We start from the raw sequence: 21,989 nt of genomic DNA on the forward strand, positions 1-21,989 counted from the left end.
ATAGTTGAAGGAAGCGGATTGCCATTATTTGAAATTATTTATAAAAATTATTTTAGAAAGCAAATAGAAAGCACTTTCTAAACATGGACAATAGGATAGTAAATAATTAGCATGCATTAAACAGACGGATCAATCATGCAAACCTACAAACAATCCATTTTCCTTATACTTCGAAACGGTTTTTCGTGTATGGTACTACCATTTGCCTGGAAGCAATCGTTCCATGACATTCACTTCCAATGCCGCTAAAACTCCAGTTTGGGATTTGAATAGATGCCGTTGTGCTGTTTGTTCGGGTTTTGATGGATTTCGTGAAATTTGAAAAAATCCTGCGGTCGGTTGCGCGTCTCCTTTAGATTTGTTCTCGGAAGTGAAAGTTACGGTTTTATAGGACATTTTGAAGTGTGTGAGTTTAGCAGGATGGAGGAAATACTGCAGAAAACACGGAAGATTTTACTATCAGTGGAGGAGTCGGAAAAACAGTTTGAGAGGGATTTTGAGGTAAATTTTTTGGTGGTTTACTGAGCAGATATTGTTGTAGGTATCATGGTTAAGATGCAGTTTACTCGTCATCGTTTAATAGAATATAATCTTCGAAGGCAGTATGTTTTCAAGCTCAGCGGGAGATGAAGCTCAAAAAGTGCATCGTAACCTTAATATGAGTAAGGGCGGAGAGATATCCTTGGAGTGGAAAGGAGACTATTTTCCTATTTTGAATTATCCTTGTTTTCAACGATATTATACGATTGGGAATCTGCAAAAATTAGACATTACAACGAACTTCAGTAAAAGCAAAAAAATTAAGCCCATGCCTGGCTTCTTCGAAGCGAAACGCCACGTTATCCTTTCAAATTTCTCGACAGGATTGTTCATGTCAAGATGGGTTGCACTGGACAACGCTTCCCTCCATAATTTTCCCATAACGAGTTTTACTATTCGTTTATTTACAAAATATTTCTGAAGTTGCTGATCCTCTACTGTCTTGCTAGTGAGCATCCCCGCTACCCATATTGCACCAAATAATAGATGAATGCTAATCATTCAGACCCTTGATCAACCTAGACCCTGATGGTTGCTACATATTTACCAAAGGTTTCGAAGTAACCTCATCAACCGCTGGTCTTTTGACTTTCCTGGTTCAAGGACCAAGTATCTGCGGCTGCCGCGTTTTCCCGTTCTGTAAGAGGAATTGCTTTTATCATTGAATATGCGCTAAGTTTGTTGTTGTCTATTGGCTCCCATGGGTTGCTCGTTGCAAACTTTTTATCTTTGATGGCGTCTAGGAAAGTTGATGCATTTCTGTAGGCCTGATTCAGTACGGAAATTTAAAAATGTATTTTTTGAGAATTGTGGGGTCCTAAGTCCGCATCAACTTGAGCCGGACCGGACCAAATGGGGAGCAACTTACTCCTCTTGGTCCAAGGTCCCTCGTTTTCGGCTTAGCACCTAAACTTTACGCTTTACGGTTTCTTACCAGGGCAGAGACGAATCGTCAGACGCTGCTCCATCAAGTTGATGCGGATTTTGGACTCCACAATTCTCAAAAAAAATATTTTCAGCTCTGGCCAAGCTTTGGTCAATGGAATTGGCGGATTTACGCTCAATATAATTTGTAGTCATGTTGTGTTCTGCGAATTATATAAAGGAGCACTTAACATCTGCGAGCCGTTTCGGTCAATCTGCTCCCAGGGCCCAGGTGAGGCAGCGTCTAACATTTGCCCCCTCCCTGGTAAGAAACCGTAAAGCCGTCATCGCCTGACATTTTTTTAATGTAGAGATGTTTTAATAAAAGCAACTTTCTAAGGATACTAATGGTAACTATGTCGTGGAGATGGACGTGATCTGCAAAAACGAAACGATTAGTCATCCAAGTTGAATAAAGGAGGCCGCAGAGTCTCTTCTTTCCCCGAAACGAACACCCCGGTGGCTGGTATGGCGTCGCATCCATCGTTGAAAAGTTGTGAGGGCACAGCCTTTCATGGTACGGTCATGTCATCAACGGCGCAACAACCGGTATTCGGTCTAGGCCTGCTTGAATAAGGAGCTCCAGACACCCCGCTTTTGCTCCGATGTCTACCAATTCAATATCCCTAAAAGCTGCCTGGAGTCCTGACCTACGTCATCGCTCCATTTCAGGCACAGTCTGCCTCTGCAGGACGCCGATTTCATCGTCATAGCTGTTATCGGTTGTGATTTTCGACCCTAGATAGGAGAAATTTTCAATGGTATCAAAGTTGTAGTCTCCTATCTTTATTGTTTTCGTTTGACCTGTGCGATGCGATGTTACTGATTCTTTGGTTTTTTTGCGGTGACATTGCCACTTCGCTTTGCCTTCAAGATCCGATATCTCGCGTCGCCCGCTCAATCTGGACGAAGGTAGACGCACATTATGATGGTTCTTCTCATAATGTCAATATCGTTATGGTAGACCAATAGTTGGGTAGACTTGAAGAGAATGGTGCTTTCGCATTTACATATGCATCGCGAATCATTTTCTCTAGGGCAGGTTGACGAGTACGTATGATAGGGCATCTCCTTGCCTTAAACTGTTGTTTTTGAATGGTCTCGAGAGTGATCCTGTTTCCTTTATCAGGCCTCGCACACTGGTCATCCTAGTCAGTCTTATCAATTTCGTCGGGATATCGAATTCTCTCATGGCCGTGTACAGTTTTATCCTGGATGTGCTGTTATAGGCGGCTTTAAAGTCGATGAAAAGATGTCCACATTCCAACAGTTTTTGCATCACTTGCCGCAGAGAAAAAACATGATCTGTTGCTGATTTGCCTCGAGTGAAGTCTCTTTGGTATGGGCCAATGATATTGTGGGTGTATGGGGCTGTCCGACCTAACAAGATAGCGGAGAATATCTTATAGATGGTACGCAGCAACGTGATACCTCTATAATTGCTGCACTGTGTGATATCCCCCTTTTTATGTATGAGACAGATAATGCCTTGTTGCCAGTCGTCAGGCATTGACTCTCTGTCCCACACCTTGGGCATCATTTGTTCAACCACTTGGTGTAAAATTTTGTTTAAGAATCGAGGGATTCCTAAGACCGCCATCCACTTAATGGCGGTTTTTTCCAGGGCAGAGGTAACTCATTAGACGCTGCCTCACCTCTTTGCTGGGAGCAGCGTGAACGAAGCGGGTTCGAGGTGCTATTTGCTCCCTTATATTAATTCAAAAACACGACATGTCTATGAATTATATTGTATTTTTCAATGAATAACGCTACTCACGCAACTCCCAGGGTAGAGGTGAGGCAGCGTCCGATGGGTTGCTTCCGCCCTGGACGAAACCACAAGTCACTTGGTGTAATTGGTCGCCTCCATGTTTAACCGATTCGGCTGTAACTTCATCGGTTCCTGGCGATTTATGGTTTTTAAGCCGGTGGATTGCACAGACTTTCTTCTATGCTTGGTGGTGCCAGCATTTGGTTGTTGAGCAGTTCAACAAAATACTCAACCCATCGTTTTAATATGCTCATTCCGTCGGAAATCAGATTTCCCTCTGTCTCGGCAGGATGAGCTATTTCGAGGTTTATAAGGCTTCATCCTGCTGACTTGTTGGTAACTATAACGTTTCTTCTCTTATCATTAACCTGGGGTTGCAAGTTGAACGCAACAAGGTCCTGGGAACAGAATTGCCTCAGCATGGTTGCTTCTAACAATTTTGACATCAGAACGCAGGCCGTCGGTCTCGAGGATCTTTCATCGAAGAAGATCCTAGTCCCCTTGACTGATCCAACACCACAGATTCGGTTAAAACGAACCCATGGCTTTTGAACCAGAAATATGTAGGGACAGTCCTGCAACTGTGCCAGCTTTGCCGCCAGTAGATAGGAAGAAGCTTGGCATGCTGTAGGTTGATTTGACTAACTCTTATGTTTGTAGCCATAAGTGCAGTCTAATATGAAAACCGTGGCTAACTGAAAAGTCTGCTGTGTTCAGTGCGGATCTCACCGGGATTAACAGCTTGTCCTCACCTTCCACCGAAAGTTCCGCATTCTTGCGTCCGATTTCTCTGGATATCACCATACTTCGCCTTCTTTCGTAATGCCTTCCGTTGTCATCGGCTAGAAGCCCTCCCAGGTCCACGGAGTCCGGGCTGCATGGACCTATTTTCACATACCGGGGTTAGACAAGTTACGACCACATTACCAGCTTCCCTTTCTTCCGTTTTTCCGGGTACAGGCGGAGGGGAAGGCCCTGATAGGCAAGCCTGTAGTTCCTTCCCCTTTGCGGCTGAAGTTTCCTTCTGCCGAGCCGTCCTCCCCAGTAGTTTAGAAGAGTTTGGTAACAATGTCGCCGACCGACCGGCCGTAGTCAGATTTCCAGTTCCTCTCATTAAGGGAGTTGCTGTACTATCCTTTTTGGCTGATCGTACCGTAGACACCGGGTGTAGGTTTTCCACTGAAGTGGAGAGCCTGTCTTCCACAGATTTCTCCGTCGGGGAACATGAATTAGGTGAGGCCTCCAAAATCTATGCCTCGGCCACGACCTGATTTCTGAAATTCGCGGGTGGATTCGAAGTCTGTGACTTCTTACCGCTTGGAGCCTGTGTCGTGTGTTTTTGAACACTCCTAGTGTAAAAGTAAACTACCACAAGTTCCCCCACCACGACAAGATGATGTCCGATGGGGAGACCTATATGAAAACATTTTTGTTGAGGAGTTGAGGGATCCTAAGTCCTCATCGACTTATTGTAGGATCAGACAAATGGAGAGCAATTTGTTCCCACTTTTGTGATCCACTGCTCCTTGGGTTAGATTTGCCCTGACTCGTTAGCAATGGAATCATATTGACATCGCGAGTAATAAAATTGTGAGTTATCTTCCGACTCCTAGAGATCGTCACTTCGAGATCGCATACCTCCGCTTGATAGCTGCTTTCCGTACATCTGCAAGGGTATGGAGTTCTAGTTCTTAACGTTTAATATGAGTCCCTTTCACGATCCATCTACTGTTTAGTATTGACCATAGGAGTGAACGATACATGTCTCCGCCAATGAAAAACCATTTGTTTCTTGTACAGTTCACGGTACCGGCGGTGTTCCAGAACGGCGTCGCAAGAACTGGCTCAGTACAGAAATATAGAGACCAGTGAATATAGGGTTCTAAGGACCCAAGCGAAAACTGTCAGTAGTGGGGAACGTAACGGACTACAAATACGATACCATGCTAAGGACTTGAAGTACAGTCTGGTGTGTAGGGTGATAAAAGAGAATTTTTTATTATCTGCTGGACAGGAATAGATTAGTATAATTTTATGTTTTTATATCGCATCCCAAAATGACCTAGAGATCGCCCTAGATTCCGGTGGTCCGTTCCCAGACGTTAACAACAAATACGGTTACAAATAGTTCCACCTATTGTGGATGGAATTGCCGGGTGTTTACTTCGAAAGTCGTAAAGATATAGATAAAAATATCTTTTGTTGAATTGATATTGTATTTTCAATTTTATAGCAGCAAAAGGATTGATATTGTTTTATTGGGATCAATTACAGGCTTTTAAGGAGAAAATAAATGGCTTAATTTACGGAATAAAAGAACCCAATTCGACGCCACAACAGAAAAAGAAAGTCAAACGGTTAAGCATAATAGTTGACGATGAAGGTACACATAAGAAATAAATACTTTAAAAAAGTTGTCTAAATATATAATTTCCAGATAACGAGGCTGATCCACAAGTCCTTATAACAAGGCAAACCAGTGCAACAATAATTAAGACTGAAGTTATAGAAACGAGCGTAGCGCGTCCGTCACGGGCCGCGAAACTCAAAGTGGGGTCGTTTGTAAGTAACTTTATGACATAAATAACTGAACCATAAAGATAACTTACGTCTGATATTTTTGTTTTACAGAAAGAACCTGCTCTTGTAGGAAAATTGAGAAGACCTTCCAATGCCACAGATACACTTTCAGAAACGAAAATTATGTTACAGCAGAATGGCGATGAAACAACACACAGTCCTGAAAATCAAGATAAACAAGTGCCAGATAATTCAAGGATTTCTGGAGAAGATGTCATTAAACAAAATGGCAACGCTCAGAAGCGTTCACTGGAAGACGAAGACAAAAATGACAACAATAATAGGAACGATTCGATCGAATCGGCCAAAAAAGTAAAGGTTTTGTTGAGTGGTCGTTAGAATGTTGTTTCTGTTGTACTAAACTGATGTTGGGAATGATTGGGATTCTGTTTCCTTTGTAGGTTGACGAATCATTACTTATTGTGCCGAACGGCGAAGTAGCTGTAGTGGAAATTTCGGATAGTGAAACTGAAAAGCTGATGCCACCACCAAATGAAATTCCAAAGAAAAGTGAGTTTTGTCAACGTGTTTGTTTCTTTCAAAATTATTTCAATGTCAAACAGGATATTGCGTTGAAAGAGTTTCGTGGTGATTTTTTCTATGGACAAACTAACATCCTTCTCGTTCGGTCTTTCTTCTTGCGGTCTCACTTAGAAATATTCATCAGGCCTGCCTTCATAAGGAACTCCAGACATCCCGGTTTTGCGCCGAGGTCCACCAATACGATATCCCTAAAAGCTGTCTGGCGTCCTGACCTACGCCATCGCTCCATCTTAGGCAGGGTCTGCTTCGTCTTCTTTTTCTACCATAGATATTGCTCTTATAGCCTTTCTGGACTGGATCATCCTCATCCATACGGATTAAGTGACCCGCCCATCGTAACCTATTGAGTCGGATTTTATCCACAATCGGACGGTCATGGTATCGCTCATTGATTACGTCATTGTGTAGGCTACGGAATCGTCCATCCTCATGTAGGGGGCCACAAATTCTTCCGAGGATTCTTTTCTGGAACGCGGTCAAGAGTTCGCAATTTTTCTTGCTAAGAACCCAGGTCTCCGAGGAATACATGAGGACTGGCAAGATCATAGTCTTGTACAGTAAGAGCTTTGACCCTATGGTGAGACGTTTCGAGTGGAACAGTTTTTGTAAGCTGAAATAGGCTCTGTTGGCTGACAACAACCATGCGCGGATTTCATCATCGTAGCTGTTATCGGTTGTGATTTTCGACCCTAGATAGGAGAAATTGTCAACGGTCTCAAAGTTGTATTCTCCTATCCTTATTCTTCCTGTTTGATCAGTGCGGTTTGATGTTGGTTGGTTCGTCTTCTGTGCTGACGTTGCCACCATATATTTCGTCTTGCCTTCATTGATGTGCAGCCCAAGATCTCGCGCCATCCACCGCCTGCTCGATCTGGATGAAGGCAGTTTGTACGTCTCGGATGGTTCTTCCCATGATGTCGATATCGTCAGCATAGGCCAGTAGTTGGGTGGACTTAAAGAGGATCGTGCATCTTGCATTTACATCAGCATCACGAATCATTTTCTCGAGGGCCAGGTTAAAGAGGACGCATGATAGGGCATCCCCTTGTCCTAGACTTGTTGTTGATGTCGAATGGTCTTGAGAGTGATCCTGCTGCTTTTATCTGGCCTCGCACACTGGTCAGGGTCAGCCTAGTCAGTCTTATTAGTTTCGTCGGGATACCGAATTCTCTCATGGCCGTGTACAGTTTTACCTTGGCTATGCTATCATAGGCGGCTTTAAAGTCGATGAATAGATGTCGATGAACTGTTGTCCATATTTCAACAGTTTTTCCATCGTTTGCCGTAGAGAGAAAATCTGATCTAGTGAACCTCTTTGGTATGGGCCAATGATATTTTGGGCGTATGGGGCTATCCGGCCTAGCAAGGTAGTGGAGAATATCTTATAGATGGTACTCAGCAACGTGATACCTCTATAATTGCTGCACTGTGTGATATCTCCGTTTTTATGTATGAGACAGATAATGCGTCGTTGCCAATCGTCAGGCATTGATTCGTTGTCCCACACCTTGAGCACGTTGATGAATCACTTGGTGTAACTGGTCGCCTCCATATTTAACCAATTCGGCTGTAATTCCAGCGGCTCCTGGTGACTTATGATTTTTTAGCCGATGAATTGCACGGACTGTTTGTCCTAAACTTGGTGGTGGTAGTATTTGTCCGTCGTCTTCAGTTGGCGGGACCTCCAACTCGCCGATGTTCTGGTTGTTCAGTAGCTCATCAGAGTATTCAATCCATCGCTCCAATATGCCCATTCTGTCGGAAATCAGATTTGCCTCTTTGTCTCGGCAGGATGAGCATCGAGGTGTATAAGGCTTCATCCTGCTGACTTGTTAGTAAAACTTCCGCACCTGATGCGGTTGCTCCCTGTACTTTTCTAGTTCACAGACCTGTTGGTTCTCCCAGGCTTCCTTTTTCCGTCTGTGAAGTCGCTTCTCCGCTCGACCCAGTTTGTGATAAGTCTCTGCGCGTGCCCGCGTTCTTTGAGAATGCAACATTACTCGGTATGCGGCATTCTTCCGTTCCGTTGCTAGCTTACATTCATCGTCAAACCAGCCGTTCCGACTCCTTTTGCGGCTGGGGCTAAGTATGTTTGTGGCTGTATCCATGATAACGTTATTCAGGTGCTTGTGAAGATCATTTGTTGATGCTTCATCTCCAGGTCCTCTGTTGACTGGGATTATTGCGGCATCCATTTCCCTCTTATAGGTGTGGCCGAGGGCTGTGTTGTGGATGGAATCAGTGTTCTCTCACCTGATTGTCAGAGGAGATTCTGGGTGGTGTTGTTGTTCGAGCTGGGAGCACCATTCCAACGAGATAATGATCCGAGTCTATATTGGCCCCCCTATATGTTCTGACATTCATCAAGGCTGAGAGGTGGCGGCGTTCAATCAACACGTGGTCAATTTGGTTGACAGTGGTCCCGTCTGGAGAGACCCACATATGTTTGTGGACCGCTTTCCGCGCAAACCAGGTATTTCCAACAACCATTTCGTGTGACCTTGCTAATTGGATAATCCGCAGTCCGTTATCATTTGTATTTTCGTGTAAGCTATGGAAGCCAACGTATCGCCTGAATACTGGCTCCTTCCCTACTTGACTGTTAAGATCCCCAAGTATGATTTTTATATCATATCTGGGACAGGCTTCGAGGGTTCGTTCTACTGCCTTGTAGAAGGTATCCTTCTCCGACTCTGCAGTCTCCTCTGTAGGGGCGTGAAGGTTAATGAGGCTTATATTCCTAAACTTGCCTCGCAAGCGCTGAGTGCATAGCCGTTCGCTTATGTTTTCAAACCCGATAACAGCAGGTTTCATTTTTTGGCGGACTAAGAAAACTGCTCCCTCTTACTGGATGGCCATTATAACATATGGTGTAGCGGCTCTTCTCCAGGAAACCGGTCCCTGTCCAACGCATCTCCTGTAACGCTGTTACATCAGCCTTATATTGGGACAGGGTATCGGCTAGCTGCTTATCAGCTTCATCTCTGTACAGGGAGCGTACGATCCATGAGAAAATGCGTTTTCCGTGTAGGGTTGTCGGCCCTACCCAACCCCCAACCTGGAGGACCAGTTGGTACAATTTGTCCCGTTTTTAGGAATATTACGTGGTGGTTTATATCTGTATGTTTCGCTTATATTGAGATCTAGTCGTTAGAATTCCTTTTTGTACTGCCCTATTGCCCCATTTACTGTCAACCAATTTAGTTGCAGCTTCGACGTATTATGTTCACACACCGTCTCTTATCTATCGCTAAGCAGGATTTAAGAACCTCGTAGTTTTTTGTGCCCTACTCATAAGAAAATTTATTTGGGATTGTTAATATGTTCATATGGGGGTTTATGGTAACGATATCGCGGTAGTGACACGTTCAACATCCCAACGGCTCATTCGTTTAACTCACGCTTTTCCCGCCTTTTATGTGTTGGAGAGGTCTTACCTGTCTTCCTCTAGTAACTTATGGCTTTTCAATGTTCCCCTCCTTCTAAGTAGAATTCTAAAGAGTTAAAAATTTGATTTACATCGTAATAATTGCGCTTTTAGAAACAACTCGTAAAGCAAAGCAAGCCGAAGATCCACCTGAACCACAAATTCGATCGTCACTGAGGATCAAAAAAGAAAAACTGAGTGCAGGTCGTTCTATGGAGAAAGATAAACAAGATGAACCATCTGACGCTGAAACTGAAAAATTCAAGGTAAAATTCGAAGCAAAATCTTTTGGGTACAGAATGCAAATCAACCTCTTCTAGGCAATTGAAGAGGAAATTAAACAGGAGAAAACCGACGAATCGACCACTGGCAAGCGTGGAAAGCCAAAACGGGGAAAGAAACAAATCAAATGTCTGCCTATTAAAGAGGAGTCCGGAAGCGATGATACCGAAAAAGTGCCGAAAGTCGAAGTAACCCAAACTCGCCAAACACGAAACAAGACTAAGCAAGGAAGTATAGATTCTGTCTACGAAGACGCCGTAGGTGAAGCTCCGAAAACTACTAACAATGTTATTGAGAAACCAACTGCTGTTCTTGAATCGGCGGAGAATCCTCCTTCAATGAATACGCGGTCATCGAAAGACATACCGGCTGACGCTACATTTGTATCAGCGAAAGACGTTCCGATTCCTGAAACTGATTCTACATTTATAACAAACGCATGTCCGCAACAGACATTCATAATGGACAAAACGAAAGGTGTTGATCACATCAACGATGCTAACAAAACACAAACCATAACAAACAATGCATCTCCTGTGAATGCAACATTCTCAGTCAATGATGAAACGTTTCAAGCTCGGCCTGTTGAGCAGACACTGTCCAAAGCGGATATTATGCGAAGCAGCATAATGACCGAAGAAGATTCAGGCGATGAATTTATGCCACCTCCGCCAGCAATTCCCGCGTTGTCGAAAATGAAGAAGAAGGAGTTGTTTAAGTAAGTATGCCACTTTGGGAAGTGATTTCTGATCTTCTCCTACTCATTAATATAATTTTGAAATAATAGTCCTTGTATTAAAAGTCCAGTGAAGAAGAAAGTTGAAGCGTTCGAGAAGCACGCAAATGCCATGGCTAGTCCAGCGGCAGCACGCCAGACAAGGTTGAAGGCGAAATTGAAAGAGAATAGAGACCCAGAGGTAAGTGGTTGACGTAATTGACGTAGATTGTAAGTAGAGTTGAAACAGTTTATAAGGTGATTAGGCCTCAGCTTGTTTATTTGAATGTTGATTCAATTTTCCTTTCGTAAATTGAGGAGTTTCCTTCGTCAATAGATATGTTTTCCTAATGACTAATCTGATGTAGTTGACCAGAATATTAGTCGATCATACGCAGTTTGGGCTGGACATTAAGAACTTGGCCATTTCCATTATTAGCGTTGCAAATTTCCACTAGTTGAAGTGTTCTGCTTTTCCATGTTCATCGCATCCCTTATAGTATTTAATATAAATCTACACAACTTAGTGATTCCAATGAATTTAAAATCCTATAAATGTTATAGTACAAGGAAGATTCATGCTTTCTTTGATCAGCTTATGTATCATATCGGCGGATCATTCATTCTATGCATACATCTGCCGATTCGAAAATATCAACACTATAGGGGCTCTAGATCCAATATCGTGTCACGAGAAAAGACTTGGTTTCCTCTGGGCTCCATTTGTGCTTTGGTACCTCTGATTCTAATGGAGCGACTGAGAAGTTTATTTGATTATGGCATTCAACCTAGGCCCGCAGCCCTAATTTATTCATCGACTTTTTGGTTGTTTTTTTACTCTGCGTAACTGGCCCGCGGCGTTGTCAAAGAAAAATGGCCCGATGACTCCTCCAGCGTAAATAGCACACCACGCAGTAAATTTGAGCGGGTGTAATGGCTCTTCGTGGGTGATATACGGATTTTCGATGCCGATTTCGATAATTGCCGAAATGGAAATGAGCCTCATTGTTCATGATAATTTTCGATGAAAGATCGTCCTCTTCATTGAGATTCAGGATGCCTTGAGCGTAGGTTAGACGCGTTTGGCGGTCAACAGCTAACAGCTGATGCATTACCTGTACTTTGTAAGGGAGCATCTTTAAATCTTTCACCAAAATTCTGCGTAGGGACCGCCGGAAATACCCAATTGTGTAGCACGTCTTCTGGTCGATGTCCCAGGCTGCTCTTCGACATCTTGGGTAACAGCGGCGATATTCTCAGCAGAACGGCTGCTCCGGGGCCGGCGAGCCTTGGGTACATCTCGTGTTGTCACTTTTTTAAAACGAGTGACCAAACGCCGTATTGTTTGTCCAGTTAGTGTCGAAGACCTGGAAATTTGCAACGAAATTCACGCTGCGCCAACATAACCGACGAATTGTTGCGCAAAAGAATGAAAATAGTTGTTCCGCATTTTTGCGGAGTAAACCGATTCATGGCTTGTGGATTTGAATTGTGCGTTTGTTTACTTCACAAATGTCAAAACCGAATTTTGCATTTGCCATTTGCACCTGTATCCGGATAGCTGAGTGGTTAGAGCACAAGGCTGTCGTACGGAAGGTCGCCGTGCCTCCAGTGCGATGTGTATCGTGATTTGGCGTCGGATACCAGTCCACCCAGTTGTGAATGAATACCTGAGTCAAATCAGGGTCATAATCTCGGGCCAGCGCAATGCTGACCACATTGCCTCCTACAGCGTACTGTAATCGTGTAGTGCACCTTTATGGACTTGAATGAAGTGTGTTAGAGCAATTCATTCAAGACCGTAACGGTACACTAGGAGGCAATGTGGTGAGCATTGCGCTCGCCCGAGATTATTATCCTGATTTGACTCAGGTACTCATTCACAGCTGAGTCGACTGGTATCCGACGTCAAATCACGATGCAAATTCCACTGCCACCAGTGAGATTTGAACCGCGACCTTCCGTATGACAGCCTAGTGCTCTAACCGCTGAGCTATCCGGACACTTATGTAAAACAAAACCTTATTAAAATCAGTTTACTGTCTGTCTGTTCGTCACACGCATTTTTATGTCGAATTTAAGGGGAAGTCTCCATATATGCAAAAGGGGGGTGTAATTTTTTTTCACCAAATAAAGTCTTGTGGGGTATCAAATGAAAGGTCTCGGTCAGTACTTCCCAAAGCTGGTCCTAGTTTTGACATTTGTTGGAAAGGCTCGAAAATGATCATTTATTTAACGGGACCACTCTCAGAAACTGCCCAACCGAAAAATCTGAAAAAAAATCAAGAGGCTGCCGCTATATGATGGCTAGGTTCCCAAATACCTTCCGTATCGGTACCAATTCAAATAAAGTTAATAATATGATAGTATATTACCATAATTTTCAATAATTGGCTGCATTACCCCCCTTAAGTTCATCCTAGCACCACAAACAACATTATTGGCATAAAGAAAAATGGAGCAAGTATATTTCCATGCCGTGCTAGTATCGGTGCCTTGTAAGTGAATTGTTTCCAAGATCCCAAGGCTTGGATGCTCTCTGAGGATTTGAGAATCATACCGGAATGCTGGAAGAAATCTCGCCTCTATAACGTGATATTAAAGACAACCTGAAGAGGCTCAGGTTTCGGAACTTGTCTGAGATGGTATGACTGATGCGGAATGTGTCTTGTATATAAAAGAAATATCTAGCAGCATTCTGAAAAAACGGACAGTGTGGTATTCGCAACGGCAGGTCTCTTCCAGCAAATTCGCAAACACGTCCGCGGACTCCTAAATTTCAGAGGTACATTTGATTACCTAAGTTGGACTTCTGCGTTGTATAAAGTTGTTTGAGGTGGTTGCCAGGAATTAGCTTTGTAAAAGAACAATTTCTTTGGTAAAAAAGTGCAATGAGCGTGTGTGGGTGAATTTTGAATGTACATAGTTGTCCATTACAGGTCTCACCACTTGGAACCTGTTGATGGCCTCCTCGTTTTTGATTAGGGCAACACAAACCTTGAGATTCAATGGAATCGTATTGAGTATATGCGGATAGATCGTGATTTGATCGTTGAAATTCTATCGAAACCCGTTTACATGTTGAGACGAATGATAAAAAGTGAATGTGATCCTAACATGAGGACTGTCGATGCTGTGTTGCGTACGCTATTTATGAGTTCCATTTATAAAGTGAATGTGTGCTGACATTCCGAGAAAAGGATGTGCTTAATGCCTGTCTACTCGATGTTTTGGTTCATGCACCTTATGATCAAAAAATAACCAGAATTTTTAAAATAAAACGAAAAATTTTAAATTTCAATGAATTTCTTTATAATCTTTTTCAAAGTTCTCGACTTGTGAGCCTATACATTGAAGTCAACGCAACATCCAATTTTCCATACACTTTCCGTAGGCCTGTTTCGGTATGGCTTTCAGCTTCCGCAGCGAATTTTCTCTTATGGCTTTAGTGGTAGCAAATCTCGTTGCTCTGGAAAATACAGTGCTTGGGTAATGATATTAGTCGCTATCAGCGTTGGAAATCATCTCTGTAGCCACAGCAAACTTTGGTACAAGACGAGAAACGATGCATTCCATACCCAAAAAATCATCCACAATGTGTAACTGATATTGTTGGGCGTCCAGGACGTTCATCATTCAGGCTTTCACGACCGCCTTTGAATCTTCTATACCATTCGTACACGACTCTCCACTTGCAGCATTTTAAGCGACTCGGAACATGAAATTTTATTTGTAATACAAAATTTGAGGCACGCACATTGTTCCAATTTTTTTTTTCATAGGAAAAATCGCCGTACACCAACTTTTCGACTTACTAAACCAGACGCAAAACAAAAACTAATGATCCGATTGACGTCAAACTTTGACAGAATGTTGGAATTAGTGTTGCCAACGATAATATATCAGCAATTTACGGATTTGTAAAGGGCGGGCTTTCCAAATTACAGATTCTGGTTATTTTTTGATCATGAAGTATAATCCACAATATCTATTGATACCATGCAGATACTCTCGGATGTTCCTTCATGGTCTAGAGGTAGTCAGAAGGAGGAGCCCTACTAGTAAAGGCCCGGGCTGGAATGATTACGTCAAGTATGTTTCTTTTCGAAGGAATATCATCTTGGAATTTTGGTTGTGATGAGATTCCTCGTAACTGACCACGGTGGCTTCTTTTCTCGCGGATTTTGGTCTCCAGTCCAAATGTGTTATATTTGGTAGATTCAAAGGAGTTGTTGCATGTCTTTTATGCCTTTCGGTATACTCAGCAACTGACAATCTAGGCGATATGGGTTTTCATTTGGTGAACGTTATATTCGGCGGTAGCAAGTGCCTTGTTAGCAATGAATCGTTACAATGCGCCAACATTAATATAAGCGTAAACTTCCGGACGTGCAGGAATTTTCTTTGCGCTGTTTATTGGCTATAGTATGGTAGACATGGTGAGCAGTCGCTAGTTTCACTTGTGTCATGTTGATGTAATCTGCTGTTATCATAAGTGTTGAACGCAAAGAACATTTCATTGTCGACTCCTAAAATCATTAGGAAGCATATTGCTACCTAATTGAAGGAGAATTGCTTTTCCACGAAACCTCATCCAGTGCAATGAAAATCGGCTTGGCACGGTGAGAGCCTGCACTAGTAAGAGAATCTGGGTCCAATTAAATTCGGCTGGCTTTGTGGGAGTTTCATTACGGTTGTGTTTATGCTTGCTTTGTGTATGAATTGCTTAATGTGTGGAGTTGCAATTTTCAGGCCGAAGTTTTTAATTCCGGCAGAAGTGTTACATAGGCTCTTTCGTATCCACTAATATGAATACTGAGTCCACATTCAATATATACCTCTAGTAGTAGTCGCAGATTTAAACCATTTCTGAGAAGAACGCTAAGTTTATGCTTAGACGGCAGGCTCACCTAACTATCTTCATGATAACAGTTAAACGGGTATGAAAGCAGATGGGAAGTCTTTTCCAAATTGTGGCTCCAAAACGCCTGATGTAGTGAACAATTTATCAAGTTCGAAACTACGAGAGCTGTTCAAAAAGTAAGGATAAGATTGCTATACAAAAAGGCATTTATTTATATTCTAAATCACCATGTCCTTTTTCAAGGTAATCCTTCTCGCCACTTAAGAAATACATATTTTACGCCGTCTTCCGCCAGCTACTTACATTGCCCCTCTACAACTTTAATCATCTCCTTGGTGATCCTTTACGCCCGTGTTTTCTTCGAATGGCGCAACATGGTGGTTAAAATAGATTTGTAATAGTCTGCCGTGATTATTAACATGTGTTTTGAAAACTGCCACACTTTTCCAATCTGATCGCTTTGAAACTGCAGACATAAATGTCTAAAAGAATGCCGGACGGTATGTTACCACCTTACCAGCTTTCTCTACGTTTCAAGATAACTTCTACTAAAGTGATGTACGGGGATCCGAGAATCAGAAGACATCGCAAAAGCTGGATTCAGTTTTCCCAATAACTCTTCCAATGCTCTGTACGTCCCTGCGACCATTATCATTACTTTTTGCGCTCTTTTCCTGTTGCGGGAAGAGAACATTTATTTTCACCCGTGGGGAACATCTGATGTATTTCTATCCAGTAGTCTTGTATTTAACGGCATTTTATCTGGCTCCTCATTGCTTATGATCGCCTCCAGATGCATCTTCCTGTAGCATATCTATTGGAACTTCATTAAAGCTCGTAGGCAGGTCCCCTTTTAACCTTTGACAGTATTTTTTTTTTTCTTGAGGAGGCATAATTTGGTGGTAATTTGGCTGCCACTGCAATCCAGGTTTTCTATATTCGAAAAGCATAATACCGGATCAAAATGTATTAACCAGTGTTACAGTTCCCATATCGAAAGTAGTATTCGACTGCATTTTCGATAAACGGATGCGCATCATCGATGATATTGGGCCATTATGGAAAGTTACTACGGTTTGTCCGAAAGCTCCTTCGTCCTAGAGAAAGGTACTGGTATCCGGTCTAGGCCTGCCTTAATAAGCAACTCTAGATATCCTGGTTTTGCACCGACGTCCACCAATTCGATATCCCTAAAAGCTGTCTGCGGTCCTGACCTACGCCACCGTTCCATCTTAGGCAGGGTCTGCCTCGTCTTCTTTTTCTACCATAGATATTGCCCTTATAAACTTTCCGGACTGGATCATCCTCATCTATACGGATTAAGTGACCCGCCCACCGTAATCTATTAGCTGGATTTTATCCACAACCTGAAGGTCATGGTATCGCTCATAGATTTCGCGGTTATGTAGGCTACGGAACTTTTAAATAGTCATGTGAACATCAAATTTTCCGGTTATTGATATGGAAGGAAATATTCATTAGAATCCTCTATATTCGCTATTATTTGATTTACGAAGAACTAACCTAACAAATTTCCGAAAAAAAAGGAAAATACTCTAATCCAAATATTAATTCATTCCTTCGGTTTGCATCTTCATTTCTCTATTGTTTCTTTTTAGTTTCCGGGTAGCAAACAAAACACACCTTTGTTACAGCGTGAAATAGCTAAATTGCTCACCCCTACGCAAAGTGTAAGTAAAACGCCTTCCTGTGTAGTTTCGTGTTGTGAAAAAGATCGATTTATCCTGGTATGAGATTTGAACCTTCCAAATCGTCTTTAGTGATAATTGGTTGAGGAACATTTCTCTCTTCTCTTTCCACCACCTAAAATTTCTACGGATCTTCTATATTTTATTCATAGTGTGCCTGTTACTTTACAGTCAAATGTAACGCCGAACCTTGCGATTCCAATGACGAAATTCTTAGCAAATAGTACATCGAAATTGGCCCAACTCCAAAAATCGGCAAAACCCGCATCAGCGCTGAGTAAAACAAAATCTTTATCGCGTGAGAATAGTGCAGAAGATATTAAGCGAGGAGGATATCCCAAATTACAAGTAAGTACCCTTATCCAGTCCTTCATGTATTCAGATGGATTTCAATACTTATCTTAATTCTTGCCACCAAAGCAAATAGCCGATGAGAAGAAAAAGAAGCGTGAACTTAAGCAACAGCAAGCGGCCATGACACGCGAGGCAAAGGAAAAAGAACGAACAGAGAAGCTAAAGAAAGCCTTACAAGAACGAGAAGAAAAGGCTCGTCGTCGCAAGGCACAGGAGCTTGAAATGAAGAAACAGCTCGAGGAAATCAACAAAAACATCAAAATGCAAGAGGAGAAGCGCGAAGGCCAGAAACGGCTTGAGAAAAAGCAACTGGAACTTGAATTAGCAGAAGTAGCCCGCAAGGAGCGGGAGGCAATAGACAATATGAAAATACAGAAAGCTAAAGAGGAACTGCAGCAAAAACTATTGGAAAATCAGCGGTTACAGCAAGAGAAGAAAGCAACAAAGAAGGTGAAGGACGCGTTGAAATACGACTTTGACCTGTTGAACAGTGGCGATTCCACCGATGAAGAGGGAAAGCCGAGCTCCAAGAGGCCGCCACCACCAGTCTGGAGCAAATGTAAGTTGTCATCTAACTGCTTTTTGTTCAATATTTTTCTATTCATGATTTCATTTCACCTCCAGCTTCAATCCGACAAATGCTCATCGACCGTCAATCTCAGGTACCCACAAAGATCGTAGACAGTTTCTTTTCAGTTCAACCCATGACACCAGATCTCCGTGAAATCTTCCCGGCTATTGATCCGCGAAACTTGAAGCGAAATTCAAGTATGTATTGGAATACGCCACCAAGATATTCACAATTGCCTAAATATTAGACGGATTAGTTTAGGGAGGATTCATAGATTTAATAAAATCACTTTACATTGTTCGGTTTTCTTTAGTATTTCCGTTAGTATTAAATCTTATTTTGTGTGCATTTGTGCAGATATTATAAATTATAGTACATAGAAAGCTATTGTTTACGTTAAACTAGTAATAATTTAAGCAACTAAGGAAATGTTATGCTACTTATAATTCAAATAAAACACACACAAACGAAATGTTGGTTATTTGAATTTGGCAATATCCAGGAAGGAGTGTAGCTTTCTTTTTTTTCTATCGGAACGCATATAAATTTAAAGAAAAAACGTTTCAAAAGAAATAAGAAGCAAAGCAGTTTTACCAAGCTGCAGCGCTGGAAAAGTGTAGATATTTTTATTACGTTAGTAGGAAAGTCACTATATTGCGCGGTTAACACGCCAAAGAGGACTTTACTTGAAGGAGGTAAAAATTTCCCAAAAACAGGAGGCTGCTACATATAAGGATTGCAGTTATAGATTTTTTCCATTACTGGCCCTATAGGGTGGTGAATGTGATTACCAACGCGGATTTTGTCAGCGTTGTTTTTCCTGCGATTGGTAATAAGGACTGCCTCCATCTTATTTTCCGCCAGGTCCATTTTCACCATTTGGAGCCATGCTTTGATAGCATGAATGATTTCACTTGCATACAGTTCCACGTCCTGGTGGTTTTCGCAACTACTACCACTGCCAGGTCGTCTGCAAAACCAATCAATGTTGCCTCCCTTGGCACGCGAAGGCCGAACACTCCTTCATACATTATGTTCCATAACAGGGGCCTCAGTACGGAGCCTTGGGAAACACCTTCTGTTACAATATATTTCTTCGGTCCGTCGTCCGTTTCGTAATAAAGAAGTCACTCCAAAAGCTAATTTTCGATTATCGGAGCTTAGTAACCAGGGCACCCAGTTTAGTCAGGGTGTCCTTAATCCAACCCCGGTTGGCTGAGTAAAGGCATTCCTTACATCCAGCGTTACCCCCCGCGCAGCAGTTACCAGCCGCCGATGCCTTCCGGGCCAGGTCCACGATCGCTGCAATGTCATCAACCGTGGACCGCGCTCTTTGAAACCCATACTGCCATTTCGATAGACCACCCGCTAGTTTGATGAACGGAAGCAGCCTGTTGTATGCCGCTCTCTCCAGCATCTTCCCCGTAGTGTCTAACAGGGTGATATGAAGAGGGTGCACCCGGTGGTTTTTGGGGCTTTGGTAGCAAAACCAACCTCTGCCTCTTCCAATGACCGGGAAACAGTCCTTCAGCCATGCATGATTCAAATGTACTTATGAACCATGCGGGCCTGATTGTAGCAGCCAATTTCAGGGCTTTGTTCGGAATCCTGTCCAATCCCGGAGCCTTATTGTCTCCAATTCGGCTAGAGATATTCCGTAGTTCCTCTTCTTTCACCCCGGGGATTGTGAAGACGTCCTGTTGAACCATTGGATGAGATCCGCTTTCTTCTTGTTGTGGGAAAAGGATTGTGATTATTTTGAACAAAAGTCGCGGGCACGTCGCTTGGGGTAACGAATCTTGTTCATTACAACCTTTAAGCAGCGCCCCACGGGTTCGTATTTCCTTCAAGGCTACTTTCCCGTATAGCCTTCTTAAGACTACTTCGAAGATCGCGGTATTCTTTCTCCGACTACTGATGTTCTGGCTTCCCTCTGGTCCTTTGGCAAAGCCTCCTCGCTCGCAGACACGATGTTCTCAATAGTGCGATTTCTTGGTTCCACCAGTAGTTCCTGTGATGGAACTTGTGGCATTGTAGAGTCGCAGGCCTCAGTTATCCGTTGACATAACTGGTTCACTTTTTCCAGCGCCGTTCTCTTCCGCGACGAATCTCGATTGCCTAGGGGTAAAGTTACCTTCAGTGGTAACATCCGAAGTTTTGAGCTTTTTCGAAAAGGGTCCGGTGTAGATCTCATTTCCAGTCAACTAAGATTTCTTGTAGCATTAAATGCCAAAGTAGCCAAGTTTCCCACTACTGTCGTTGGATATCGACGGGCGGGAGCCGACTTGCCCACTCCAAAAAACCGCCGGTACTGAGTTTCCAAAGCCCTGCACCGTAAAAAGCTATCCGTCTCCATATTTGATTTGATTTCTGGGTGTCCTTCCCATAGCCAAATTTTCATCCACGGGTGGGCGTTTACTTCCGACCATGCTGACATCATACCTTCATGTTGAACATTTTCGTGAATAAATGTAACATTGGAGTTCAACCCATATTGCGTGAACGTTTGACTTTATTATTTGTTAATTGAGCTTATAACCAAAGAAATTTTTCTCAGTCAAACGATTTTTTTCTCTAAAATGAGCAGATGTTTGCAAAGCCCAAAAAGTTTAGATTTTCTCAACCTTTAATGTACTGTGCTGGGCAAATCCAATGTATTATATAAATACCATCGCAGGAGGGGGAAGAAAGAGGAAGGCCCTCCCCTCTTGTAGAAGAATCGCGGCAGTAACCTCAATTTGTAAAGCTATTAGGTCTCAAAATGGGATTTGATTTCTTAGCGGTAGAGTTGAATCTTTCAGTTTTGTTTCCAACTCTATTGGAAAACTCCGACGGAAGTAAATGCCGCCATGATTTGCAAATGGGGGATACCTCTTCTCCTTCCCTTGGGCCTAACCAATAAGTGTATATATGCTATGAAAATTGTCCATTTTGAGGCGCTGCAAATTTTGAAAAGCAGGAGACCGCTTCGATCTGTCAGTAGAATAGGAAAGAAAGATCTTCCTCAAACTCCTCCTTTCCCTTTCCAGTTCCTTTAGAAGTGTGGTCGAAAAATAGAGTTTTCTCGTGATGATACCACTACGATTTTTCAAAGGAGGAACTTCAAAATAGACCCATGCGCGGTCCTGTAATAGGGGCACCGACGAATAAGCTTGCTAACCCGACGGTACTGAGTTATGAGTATTAACACAGTCTTTTTTTCAATTGCTTTTAATTTTTTTAGGGTCTCGTGAAAAATAAAACTATGAAAATTGGCCTACTGCCTTCCTATTTGTCTATATATGAGTCAGTCTTCCTTGTGGAAAAAGAACCTTATTAATGGGCTTAGTGCCCGCCTTTTTTTAAGGAGGTGGAAATCTTGGAAAGGCACGGGTAACTCTCCTTTACCCCATGCAACAACCATAAAGTATTACATTATGGAGCGGAGTTTGCTCACTCTAGTGGTGCATGGAACCACACTTTCCTAGTTTCTTCCCTTTTGTACAGTTTGCGTTGAAAAAATCCGATCCAATTCAAGTTTTTTGCATCCCAATTCTCTTGGTATGCTAGCATTCCCCGCGCCAGATTTTCCGGTAGCAGCATTTCGCCTAGAGGTCTCTTTAGGTTCCCTCTCTAGTCTACGAATTTCGCATAGTGGAAAAAAAATTGCTCTGGGTCCTCTGGGATTCGAAGGTTTAGATAATTTGGTGATATGTTCAATTTAAGTCTG

The 21,989-nt window shown here is 42.7% G+C and overlaps 1 protein-coding gene across 1 annotated transcript; it reads left to right on the plus strand.

The window, feature by feature from the left end:
* The first annotated feature begins 286 nt into the window (after nucleotides 1–286).
* On the plus strand, nucleotides 287–18,752 carry LOC119656131 (inner centromere protein). Its single transcript, XM_038062463.1, has 12 exons — nucleotides 287–501; nucleotides 5,510–5,618; nucleotides 5,673–5,797; nucleotides 5,867–6,127; nucleotides 6,217–6,325; nucleotides 9,900–10,051; nucleotides 10,106–10,785; nucleotides 10,855–10,984; nucleotides 17,266–17,337; nucleotides 17,527–17,703; nucleotides 17,776–18,268; nucleotides 18,334–18,752. The coding sequence occupies exons 1-12, from the start codon at nucleotides 421–423 to the stop codon at nucleotides 18,525–18,527; spliced, it is 2,583 nt and encodes an 860-aa protein (XP_037918391.1). The 5' UTR covers nucleotides 287–420; the 3' UTR covers nucleotides 18,528–18,752.
* Nucleotides 18,753–21,989: the final 3,237 nt, after the last annotated feature.

The sequence above is a fragment of the Hermetia illucens genome, chromosome 4 (genome assembly GCF_905115235.1).
Source record: "Hermetia illucens chromosome 4, iHerIll2.2.curated.20191125, whole genome shotgun sequence".
NCBI classification, from domain to species: domain Eukaryota; kingdom Metazoa; phylum Arthropoda; class Insecta; order Diptera; family Stratiomyidae; genus Hermetia; species Hermetia illucens.

Coding starts and splice junctions, on each gene's coding strand:
- LOC119656131 (XM_038062463.1), top strand. CDS start 421: ATGGAGGAAATACTGCAGAAAACACGGAAGATTTTACTATCAGTGGAG. Junction 17,338..17,526: donor TGCTCACCCCTACGCAAAGT/GTAAGTAAAACG, acceptor GTTACTTTACAG/TCAAATGTAACGCCGAACCT. Junction 17,704..17,775: donor GAGGATATCCCAAATTACAA/GTAAGTACCCTT, acceptor TTGCCACCAAAG/CAAATAGCCGATGAGAAGAA.